This window comes from Tamandua tetradactyla, chromosome 9 (genome assembly GCF_023851605.1).
Source record: "Tamandua tetradactyla isolate mTamTet1 chromosome 9, mTamTet1.pri, whole genome shotgun sequence".
In the NCBI taxonomy this organism is placed as follows: Eukaryota; Metazoa; Chordata; class Mammalia; order Pilosa; family Myrmecophagidae; genus Tamandua; species Tamandua tetradactyla.
This window is the reverse complement of record NC_135335.1, coordinates 3733252-3745859: the sequence shown is the minus strand read 5'-3', so window position 1 is coordinate 3745859 and position 12608 is coordinate 3733252. Positions and strand designations below refer to the sequence as shown.

At 46.4% G+C, this 12608-nt stretch overlaps 1 protein-coding gene across 4 annotated transcripts in view; it reads right to left on the bottom strand.

The window, feature by feature from the left end:
- The window catches only part of SHANK2 (SH3 and multiple ankyrin repeat domains 2), a 630917-nt gene that overhangs the window by 365452 nt on the left and 252857 nt on the right, over positions 1-12608 (bottom strand). For 3 of the 4 annotated variants that reach the window (XM_077115405.1, XM_077115406.1, XM_077115404.1), the window contains exon 11: positions 2704-2770. In XM_077115405.1, the coding sequence (XP_076971520.1) occupies positions 2704-2770 (67 nt within the window). Of the gene's footprint in view, positions 1-2126; positions 2295-2703; positions 2771-12608 lie in introns of all 4 variants that reach the window. The other variant, XM_077115407.1, reaches the window with a different exon arrangement.

Genomic DNA, 12608 nt, shown 5'->3' with positions numbered 1-12608 from the left:
CAGGCTGAGGGGAGGGGCCGTGTCTGACCTGCCCACCGAGCACCCAACATCTTGCTGGCAATGAGGGGCCGTGCCTGGGCAGGGACGCAGGGGACGGAAGAAGCAACCTGGGCTCAAACACTGGAGTTTAGTCAACACGGCACTGAACCAGGATCTTATAACCAGTCTATTTACGCTTTGATTGATCAGTGTATTGGAAGATGACAGGGCGCAGGGGATGCACAGCCTCCAGCCACCCCCCCCCCCAAGCCCGCCCCAGGAAATTCAACACAGGGGACTTAAATGGCACAACTGAGGCCAGTTTGCCATTTCCTAATCACAAATGCATACCCAGACAACTCAGGTGAGATGCACTCAGGTGAGATGCAGAGGGGCACATAAGCACAGATTTTCTAAACTACCGTTCGCCACGGGGGCCCCAGAAGCCCCAAAGGCAGATAATAAGAGGTGTGATGGCTGCTTTTACATGTCAACTTAGCTGGCTGGTGGTGTCCAGCTGTTTAGTGAACCAAGCACCGGCCTGGCTATGACGGTGAGGGCATTTTGTCCATGTGAATCACCAGTTAGATGACTGCAGAGCTGGTGACATCTACAATCAACAAAGCAGCCTGCCTTCTGCAAGGAGAGGCGTCTCGTCCCATCAGTTTAAGACCTTCATGGAAGAACTGAGGATTTCGGCAGTCGAAGGGAGAATGTTCATGCCTACTCCGGCCAAGTTCTCTAAGGGCAACTCATCGCAAACGTCATCTGAGTTCCCAGCACGGGGCCTGCCCTACGGACGTGCTCATCCCCACAACTGCAGAAGCCAATCATAACCCCCTCAATACTTACATATATAGTCATGTATAAAAGGTCTGTTGATTCTGCCCTTCTAGAGACCCCCGACACAGAGGCAGCAGCCCCCCGTGCTGGTGGGTGGTGAAAAGTCAGCCTTGCGTGTTGTCTGGGGACCCAGGACTGCTTCTAAAGCTACAGAAGTCAATGAGCTCAAACTTTAACCCAGGCATCGTGAAACAGGGTGGTCATATAAGCCTGCGGCAGGTGTCCTCCTCCTTTCTTAATTGGGGATGCTGTTTACAGTATAAATAAATCCCTGATCAGAACTGAGTCGCAATGAAAATGCACCCACCCCATGAACCAGATGTTCCTTGTATCATCATCTCCTCTCCTGTGGAGGTGTCTGCACCCCAGGGAGGGAAGTTCCGGACAGCTCAAAACCGACGGGATAAACCACTAGCCTTCCCCACCCGGGTTTTTAAATCAATGCTGGTGCTTCCAGGGACTCAACAAGAAGCGGTGCTTGGAGGAGGGGGTCTGGTGGCTGGTCCCTTAGATTCACCGTGGGGAGGGGACGGGGCGAGGCTGTGCAGGGCAAGACTCAGGCACCCCAAGTGCCTCTCAGCTCTGTCCCGAGGGCGGGGTTTTCTGAGGGCAAAAATGAGGGTGGACTACCACGCGATGGCTGTGAGCAACACGTACAATGCGGGGAGCCCTGTGGCCAGGGGCCCTCAGCCGGCTCCACGGATCATGGGCTGGACCCTGTACACACTCACTCACCTCTGCTCCTTGCTCAGTGTCCCTGCTTAACAGAGCCCCAATTCTGGTCACAGAAACCAGTATTTTTAGACCCTAAGCCAAATCTACCTTATTGGGCTGTGTCCTTGTGTTAGGAAGAGCTTTCCTACACCACTTTGAGCCAATAATTTATCCATTTCTATGAAGCACTCGAGGAGGGGGTAGGTGGCCACAGCAGAGCCCCAGATCCCAGAGCAATTAAGTGCTTTGTTTTACCCTGGCACATGGGAGGGGCATGTGACAGCATCAGGCCTGGCATCCAGGGGTCCCCGATGCCCAGCTCAGGGCACTGGATGATGCAAGCAAAGCACGTGGCTTTGCCTCCTGTGCAGTCCTGGAACGGGAGGCACATCAGGCATCATCAACGCAAGGCCCACATTCAACGCCGGTGGGCTCGGCAGCCAAGCGCAGGGCTCTGCTCAGCCCCATCACCGCCGTGGGGTGACAGGCCCAGGGAAACAGGGACAGGTGCCATCCAGCCAACTTCTCAAGGCACCCTGGAGCCCGCCCCCCACGCCCGGGATCCGACACTGCCATCTTCGAAAGCTCACCGCTGCTGGCGCACGGGGACTGCTCCCCACCGGTCCTGAGAAAGCCCGGGGCTGGAGGCAACAGGCCAGTGGGCTCTTCCAAGATGCAAGACTGGGCCCAGCCGCTGGTAAGGCGATGGGAGAGAGGGGGGGCCCCAGAGACGGTCCTCCGGGTTGGCACAAGGGGCACTAGAAGGGGAAGGAGCATCAGCACGATTGCTGGGCAAGCGGAGCAGAGGCCACGGGCAGGAGAGAGAGACGCCACTTGGCTTGCCCTTGAGTCTCTCTGCCCATCATCTCTTGGTTTAAACGAAACTGGGAAGGTTACAGAATCTTCCAACTTGATTTGCCAGTTGAACAGAACGCCCTGACTTATCACTTGCAGTTGGTGCTTAATTTCTGAGATTTTCCTTTAGCCCCATCCCTGCCACAAGTTAAGAAAATACAGGGACAGAGATGGAAAGATGTCGCTACTATTCTCGCTGGGAAGGTTTGCTGCAGGGGGGGTGCTGAACTAATCTTACCGCGAGTGTTAAAAAGGCTGGCGAGCACCGCCGTACCAACCCAAATCCCACCAGGGGTCAGCAGCCCTCCTTACCAATATCCGTCTCTTTGTGGTTCTTGATGTATTCTGCCAGTTCAAAGTTGCCCGCAATGATGGCCACCTGGAAGAGGAAAAAGCAAATTAAGTGCCGAGGACACTCAAGTCTAGCTTTTTGTGGTGGTTCTGTCCCATTAAGGCGCTGTAGATGCTGAACTAGAGGGCACATGCGGGGCTCCTGTGAGTCTCTGGTCACACCTCTTCCATCAATCAATGCATGACCTTATGTTACGTGTTCCAGTTTAAAGTAACCATAGTTAATCTACATTACTGATTCATTCGCATTGAACTGACAGCCAACAGCATCATAACTCATACCTGGACGAAACGTCTCAAACACACTATTCTTCGAAAGGCACAACAGCGCCTTCCTGTACTCAGGAACACTAGACAGCACTTCAGCACTACGCTGGGGGGGGGGTGTTTAAATGGGAAAATCACCAATAAAAAGCGCAAAATATGAAACACGTGAAACCAGACACACTGTGGGAAGGACGCTCGTTAATGACAAGAGAACTGAAAGGAGAAGGCACCATGCTGCTTTGTCTAACTTCAGCTGGAAACCGGCACCTCCGAAACTCAAAATTTTCACCACCCTGAGAGTGTCTGTGAACGAAACATAAGTGCTGCAAAGGTGAATTTCGGGGTTACAAATAAATTTTAATGAGTAAGTGAATTGGTTAACACGGAATCCACACATTAAAAGGGCCGATGATATTTTTCATGTATTTTTTAGGCACAGAAACGCACTCAGCAAGTAGCCCCATTGAAACCTTTAAGAGACAGCCTTGACTCGTGCGGACTCTGCCTCCCCAGCATGCCCGACACCATGCGCCCCTCCCTAGGGCCCCTGGCCGTTTCAGACGAGACGACCTTCCACGGGAGCCTACGTGGGTGTGAGCCTTGGACCAGGAGGGATTGGAGGAAACGATGTGCCCACAGCTGAGGGGCCAAAGCCTGGAGGACCCCCCCTTCTCTGCAACCGGTGCCCCCTCCCAGTGTGATGGCTCCAACGCATGCAGCCACACTCCCGTTTTTCTCATTGGTCCTGAAACTCAAGCCAGGTCCCATAACTGGGGAGGAAACCAGGACAAAAAGCACTCCAAGCCCCTCATCGGATTTCAGTTCCAGTTAATGGTCCACTCGCAGAGCGTGCCCGGCCAGGTGTGGCAGCCAGGACAGTGCCCGCGGGCAATGGTTCCGACTCAGGCCCTGCAGACGCAGTTCTAGACCGGGCAGGGCAGGGTGGACAGGGTCACGGCGCCCCAGGGTGGGGGCCTGGGGTTCTACACCAGCACGTGTCCATCCACACATGAGCCAGATGTCCACATGCCAGCCTGCAGCACCCAGGCAGCCACCGATATCTACCCCGTTTCTATCTCCTGATGGTCTCTGTTCTTAGCCAAAATTCTCCAAGCTCATTCACTAATGTCAGTTCATATCAGTGAGACCATACTGTATTTGTCCTTTTGTTTTTGGCTAGTCTCACTCAGCATAATGTCCTTAAGGTTCACCCATGATGTTACATACTTCATAACTTTATTCTGTCTTACAGCTGCATAATATTCCATTGTATGTATATACCACAGCTTGCTTAGCCACTCTTCTGCTGATGGATATTTTGGCTGTTTCCATCTCTTTGCAAATGTAAATAATGCTGCTGCAAACACTGGTGTCCATTTGTGTCCTTGCCCTCATGTCCTCTGAGTAGACACCTAGTAATAGTATTGTTGATCATATGGCAACTCTATACTTAGTTTCCTGACGAACTGCCAAACTGCCTTCCGTAGCGGTTATAACATTTGACATTCCCACCAACAGTGGAGAGGTGTGTCTCTTTCTCCACATCTTCTCAAGCACTTCTTCTTATTATTTTTTTTGATTCATGAAGGTGGTCTACCCAGAAGTGTTTATTATTTCATCAGACATTTTTATTGACCACTGCTATGTACCTGGTCCTTGCTATTGCATGGGATATGAGATATTTTATCTATTACTTCAGTAATTATATTGAGCAATTACCATGTTCTAGAATCTATGTCACTTATAGTCTATTGTGATATTGTTTTTCTTAATTTTGTGCCAAATAAACATTTTTTGCTTTAGTCTCACACATAAGTTGAAATTTTAAAGTATTAATTACCATCTATTTTCAGGACCCTGCAGTAATGACATTCCTTTGTTCTTCCCCATGCAAAAACAATTTTTAAATTTGTACATTTAGTCACTGTCATTATATACTCTAGGCAATCCTAGATTATTCCATCTCAATCTTTATCATCTATCTTTCTTTCTGATATCATTTGTGCCCCCAGCCCTCCTCCCTCTATCATTCTCACATTCAGCTTCATTCAGTGTTTTAACATAATTGTATTACAGTTAGGTAGTATTGTGCTGTCCATTTCTGAGTTTTTATATTCAGTCCTGTTACACAATCTGCATCCCTTCAGCTCCAATTGCCCAATATCTTACCCTATTTCTATCTCCTGACGGTCTCTGTTACCACTGAAATTCTCCAAGTTTATTTCCTATCAGTTCATATCAGTAAGACCATACAATATTTGTCCTTTTGTTTCTGGGTAATCTCACTCAGCATAATGTCCTTAAGGTCCATCCATGTTGTTACATACTTCATAACTTTATTCTGTCTTACAGATGCATAATATTCCATCGTATGTATACACCACAGTTTGCTTAGCCACCCGTCTGTTGATGGACATTTTGGCTGTTTCCATCTCTTGGTAATTGTAAATAATGCTGCTATAAACATTGGTGTGCAAATGTCTGTTTGTGTCCTTGGCCTCATGTCCTTTGAGTAGAGACGGCATATAGATGGGTCCCGTTCCCTAGTCCATTCTGCCAGTCCATGTCCCCCAATTGGGAAGCTTAATCCATCAACATCAGTGTTCTTACTACCCAGGCTTTTTGCCTTTTGGCTTTTATATGTCCTTCTAATTTTCCTTCTTTTTACCTTTACTCATGGTCTTCTTTTCTACACTCTTCTCCACACCTCTCTCTTCTGTCTTTGTATCTGTCTCTAGTGTTCCCTTTAGTATTTCTTGCAGAGCTGGTCTCTTGGTCACAAATTCACTCAGTGATTTTTTTTGTCTGAAAATGTTTTAATTTCTCCCTCATTTTTGAAGGACAATTTTGCTGGATATAGAAGTCTTGGTTGGCAGTTTTTCTCTTTTAATGATTTAAATATATCATCCCACTGTCTTCTTGCCTCCATGGTTTCTGCTGAGAAATCTACACATAGTCTTATTGGGTTTCCTTTGTATGTGATGGATTGCTTTTCTCTTGCTGCTTTCAAGATCCTCTCTTTCTCTTTGACCTCTGACATTCTAACGAGTAAGTGTCTTGGAGAACGCCTATTTGGGTCTATTCTCTTTGGGGTGCGCTGCACTTCTTGGATCTGAAATTTTAAGTCCTTCATAAGAGTTGGGAAATTTTCAGTGATAATTTCCTCCATTCGTTTTTCTCCTCCTTTTTCCTTCTCTTCTCCTCTGGGACACCCACAACATGTATATTCGTCCGCTTCATATTGTCATTCAATTCCCTGAGTCACTGCTCATATTTTTCCCTTTTTTTCCTTATATTTTCTTTTTCTTGCCGGATTTCAGATTTTCGATCCTCCAGTTCAGAAATCCTATGTTCTGTCTCTCGAAATCCATTCTAGGTTTCCATTGTTTTTTTCATCTCTTCTACCATGCCTTTCATTCCCATAAGTTCTATGATTTGTGTTTTCAGACTTTCAGTTTCTTCTTTTTGTTCATTCCTTGCCTTCTTTATATCCTCCCTCAATTCATTGATTTGGTTTTTTATGAGGTTTTCCATGTCTGTTCGTATATTCTGAATTAAATGTTTCAGCTCCTGTATCTCATTTGAACTATTGGTTTGTTCCTTTGACTGGGCCATATCTTCAATTTTCCTGGTGTGATGTTATTTTTTGCAGGCGTCTAGGCATGTAATTACCTTAATTAGTTTATTCTGGAGATTGCTTTACTTCTTTTACCTAGTGTTTTCTTGCTGGATGAATTTGTTGTCTATTTGTTCTTTGACATTCAGTTCAGCTTTTTCTGGACCTCTAGCTAAACTGGCCTCCTATCAGGAGGAAAGAGTCACCTGCGTCAGTTTTCCCTGAGGGTGAGACCCAGCAGGTTGAAAGACTTTCCTGTGAAGTCTCTGGACTCTGTTTTTCTTATCCTGCCCAGTATGTGGTGCTTGTCTGACTACAGGTCCCACCAGCATAAGATGATGCGGTACCTTTAACTTTGGCAGACTCTCCCTGCTGGGGGCGTGGTGGAGACAGAGGAGAGGTTGTAGGTTGGTTTTAATGGCTTCAAATTACCAAGCCCTGGGGTCTGAATTCCTTGATGGAGGGATTCCACCTGGGTGGGGCCTCACCCCTCCCCTGGGGAAGGCACAGGTTCCAGACAAGCCCTCAAAACGAGTTTGCTTCTGGCTATGCCTGGGGCAATTGCAGCCTGAGAATTTCTGCCGCTGTATCCAAAGGTACTCAAGCCTTTGTAGAAACACAGCCACAAAAACGTCTGTTTCCTTCTCTTTTTTTCCTTTTTCCGTCAGCTCTGCCCCCTTGGCCCGGGGCAAAAATGAGTGCCCTCGCTTTGACCAGGTTCACCTGAGCTGGGGGCCTATTTTTAGTTGTCAGAATTTGTTAATTAATTCCACAATTGGCGTTTGATTGGGCTCAGCCCCAGCTGCTGGTAAAGTCTGTTTCCTTTCCCCTCTGGGAAGCAGCCGTGGGGAAGGGGCGCTGGCTGCTGCAGCTTGGGGAACTCACAGTTCTGGGGGGGCTGGCAGCCAGTCCAGCTGGTCTAGACTGGGGTACACTGTGTGTCCAGTCACTAACGTGGCCCCAGGAGCTGTTCTGTACTGTTTCAGGTTATTTACTAGTTGTTCTGGAGGACGAACTAAAACGCGCACATTGCTAAGCCGCCATCTTGGCCCGGAAGTTCTCCCGCACTTCTTATTTTCTGTTTTGTTGATAATGGCCATTTTGATGGGTGTGAGGTGATATTTCATTGTGGTTTTGATTTGCATTTCCCTAATAACCAGGGAAGTTGAGCATCTTTTCATGTGCCTTTTGGCCATTTGTATGCCCTTCCATTTATTTAGGTCTCCTGTGATTTCTGTGGACAACTTCTTGTAGTTTTCTCTGCATAGGTATTTTGTCTCTTTAGTTAAATTTATTCCTAAATAGTTTTTTCTTTTGGTTGCAACTGTAAATGGATTTTTTTTTCTTGATTTTCCCCTGAGATTGTTCATTACTAGTGTATAGAAACACTACAGATTTTTGAGTGTTGATCTTGTAACCTGCCAATCTGCTGTACTCATTTATTAGCTCTAGCAGTTTTGCTCTGGGTTTTTTGGGGTTTTCAACATATAGTATCATATCATCGGCAAACAGTGAGAATTTTACTTCTTCCTTTCCAATTCTGATGCCTTGTATTTCTTTTTCTTGTCTAATTGCTCTGGCTAGAACTTCCAACACAATGTTGAATAATAGTGGTGATAGTGGACATCCTTGCATTGTTCCTCATCTTAGGGGGAAAGTTTTCAGTTTTTCCCCATTGAGGATGATGTTAGCTGTGGGTTTTTCATATATTCCCTTTATCATGTTGAGGAAGTTCCCTTCTATTCCTATCCTTTGAAGTGTTTTCAACAAGAAAAGACGTTGAATTTTGTCAAATGCCTTTTCTGCATCAATCGAGATGATTATGCGGCTTTTCTGCTTTGATTTGTTGATATGGTGTATGTTTTAGTTTGCTAGCTGCTGGAATGCAAAATACCAGAAACAGAATGGCTTTTAAAAAGGGGAACTTAGTAAGTTGCTAGTTTACAGTTCTAAGGCCAAGAAAATGTCCCAATTAAAACAAGTCTATAGAAATGTCCAATCAAAGGCATCCAGGGAAAGATACATTGGTTTAAAAAGGCTGATGAAGCTTAGGGTTTCTCTCTCAAGTGAGAAGGCACATGGTGAACACAATTAGGGTTCCTCTCTCAGCTGGAAGGGCACATGGTGAACACGGCGTCATCTGCTAGCTTTCTCTCCTGGATTCCTGTTTCATGAAGCAACCTGGGAGGCATTTTCCTTCTTCATCTCCAAAGGTTGTTGGCTAGTGGACCCTCTGTTTCTCATGGCTATATGTTGTTCTGCTCTGCTCTCTCAGAATCTCTCTCATTCTCCAAAATGTTTCCTCTTTTATAGGACTCCAGAAAATAATCAAGACCCACCCTCTTCCTAATCCAGCTTAACAACCACTCTTGATTAAATCACCTCTAGGGAGATGATCTAATTACAGTTTCAAACATACAATACCGAATAGGGGTTAGAAGAAACAGCTGCCCTTTCAAAATGGGATTAGGATTAAAACATGACTTTTCTAGGGTACATACATCATCTCAAACCAGGACAATGTATTACATAAATTGATTTTCTTTTGTTGAACCATCCCTGCATACCTGGGATGAATCCTACTTGGTCACGGTGTATAACTCTTTTAACGTGCTGCTGGATTCGATTTGCAAGAATTTTGTTAAGGATTTTTGCATTTATATTCATTAGAGAGATTGGTCTGTAATTTTCTTTTCTTGTAGTATCTTTGCCTGGCTTTAGTATGAGGGTGATGTTGGCTTCCTAGAATTAGTTAGGTAGCTTTCCCTCCTCTTCAATTTTTTGAAGAGTTTGTGCAGGATTGGTACTAACCCTTTCTTGAATGTGGTAGAATTCACATGTGAAGCCATCTGGTCCTGGGCTCTTCTTTGGGGGGAGCTTCTTAATGACAAAATCAGTTTCTTTACTTGTGATTGGTTTGGTGAGTTCGTCTATTTCTTCTCGAGTCAAGGTTGGTTGTTCATGCCTTTCTAGGAAGTTGTCCATTTCATCTACATTGTCTAGTTTATTAGCATAAAGTTGTTCATAGTATCTTCTCATTACCTCCTTTATTTCTGTGGGGTCAGTGATTGTGTCTCCTCTTTCATTTCTGATTTATTTGCATCCTCTCTCTTCTTTTTGTCAACCTTGTTAAGGGTTCATCAATCTTACTGATTTTCTCAAAGAACCAATTTCTGGTTTTGCTGATTTTCTTGATTGTTTTCACATTCTTAATTTCATTTATTGTGACTCTAATCTTTGTTACTTCTTTCCTTTTGCTTGCTTTGGGGTTAGTTTGCTGTTCATTCTCCAGTTCTCCCAAGTGGACAGTTATTTCCTCCATTTTTGCTCTCTCTTCTTTTTTGATACAGGCATTTAGGGCAATAAATTTCCTCTTAGAACTGCCTTTGCTGCATCCCATGAATTTTGATATGTTCTGCTTTCTCTTCATTTGCCTCGAGACATTTACTGGATTTCTCTTGTAATTTCTTCCTTGACCCACTGGTTGTTTAAGAGTGTGTTGTTGAACCTCCATATATCTGTGAGTTTTCTGCCCCTCTGCCTATTATTGATTTCCAGCTTCATTCCTTTATGATCTGAAAAAATGATTTGTATGATTTCAATCTTTTTAAATTTATTGAGACTTGCTTTCTGACCCAGCATATGGTCTGTCTTTGAGAATAATCCATAAGCACTTGAGAAAAAGGTGTATCCTGCTGTTGTGGGGTATAATGTTCTATAAATGTCTGTTAAGTCTAGTTTGTTTATTGTATTATTCAAAATCTATTTCTTTATTGATCCTTTGTCTAAATAAACTGTCCGTTCATGAGAGTAGGGAATTGAAGTGTACAACTATCATGGTAGATGTGTCTATTTTTCTTTTCAGTGTTTGCCTCATGTATTTTGGAGTCCTCTGGCTTGGTGCATAAATATTTATGATTGTTATGGCCTCTCGTTGCATTGTTCCTTTTATTAATACATAGTGCCCTTTTTTGTCTCTTAATTGTTTACATTTGCAGTCTATTTTGTTGGATATTAGTATAGGTGCTCCTGCTCTTTTCTGATTGTTGTTCGTATCAAATATCTTTTCCCAACCTTTCACTTTCAATCTATGTTTATCCTTGGGTCTAAGATGCGTTTCCTGCAGACAGCATATAAATGGGTCCTGTCTTTTAATCCATTCTGACAGTCTATGTCTTTTGATTGGGGAGTTTAATCAATTAACATTTAGTGTTATTACTGTATGGGCAGTACTTTCTTCTGCCATTTTGCCTTTTGGATTTTATATATTATATCTAAGTTTTCTTCTTTTTACCTTTACTAACAGTCTTCATTTCTATACCCCAAAGGCTTTGGGGTGTCACAGGGACATGTGATGTCAACTCTAGGGCAGTGCCATGTGTTCTGTGCGCCTGGAGGCTGCCCCCAGCAGGAGTGGCCAGTGCCAAATCCAGCCCCTCCCGGGTTTACTAGTGATGGAAGGAGGCCCAGCAGCACTGGGGGTGAAAGCAGAGGCTGTTTTGGGGTGTCAGTACCTTGTTCTGAGAAAGAGGCAGGGTTAGAACACAGCTCCTGCTGGCTAGCAGCCACATGCCAAGCCCCCTCTCAGCTGGGACTCAGGCCTCAGCAGGGGCACCCGAGGAGGAGGGCTGGCGCTGGGAGAAAGGGCAGGAGGCTCACAGGATATAAATGTAACAGATAACCTAATGTCACTTAGGGATATCTGCTCATGGCCATTCTTTGCCTTTCAGCCAAACAATAAAAGGTAAAATTCCACCTGTGTGGACCAGCAGGAAGAGAAGGTCAAGTGTGCAGACCAGCAACATCCCCTGTTCTCAGCCGAGCAGGTGCTGGAAGATGCCTGAGCCCTGCAGCAGCCAGCCCTGCCCAGGGCACAAGGTGCAAGGATGGCCCAGCTGTCCTGAGGACTGGGGAGAAGGCAGGCCAGGCTAGTGAGAGGCCCATGCCCTTGAGTGGCCACCCCTGCCAGCTGATCGCACCCTGGCAGCCATGCTGCATGGCCTCAGGAGTGCTGCTTGGGCTGGGGGTAGGAAGTGTTAGGGGAGCAGCATTCCAGGAGTCTCTGGAGGCACTTTCAATGGGAGAAAGGAGGCACAGGTGCCCCTCTCCCTGGAGGAGACCTCCCCCATGGCCCTCCTCAGACTTAGTTTCCGGGACTCGACTCCAGCGATGGAGAATGAGCAAAGCTCAGTGACCCACATCCCTGCTTGGCTGGGCCCAGCTGACCACTGGCTTTGCGGGTCCCTGATGCCTGTGCCACCTCTGTTACATCTCCATGCTCCTCCCCACGTGATGGTGGCAGATGGAGGGGTCGCAGTTGCTCTAGCAGCTATGAGCACAGGCCACCCGTGTACACGTTCCAGCCCCAGCCTGGGGGACATCAGGCAAGACTGCCAAGCCTGTGCCTTACTCTTCTCACCTGCAAAATGGGTTTGGTGTAGGTATTCGATGAGACCATACACCCACACATGCAAAGGTTTAGAGCAGTACCTGGCACATGGTCAGCCCTGCAAAGGCCCTGCAACTACTCTTGTTGTTATGACGACTACTGTTAACCACTCCCATGCCATCAGCAGGCCCGTCATCGCCAAGGTGCCTCAGCCCCCCGCCCCCATGAATACACAGACACACCCACACGTGTGCACTCAAACACACACCCGCAACAGCTGCAGCAATGGCCTAAGAATGGATCATGCAGCCACGATGCCAAGCTTAAGCCTCCAGGGTAGAGCTTTGACTCTAACTGCAATCACGGAAGCAAAGCCCTGTGTGCGGTTCCTGCTGGAATAACTCGGCCTGCAATGGAACAGTACAAACACGGATCTGGGATGATGCTGTCGAGGCCTGGGAAGTCTCTCTGGCCGCTCTTGCCCATCACTGCATCGGCTGCAGGCCCAGTGGGGGCCCAGCACACGTTCCCAGTACATGTTCTGGGCAGGGCTGGTGACAGAGGTATCTCGGGGCATCCCGGCTGGCGTCTGGC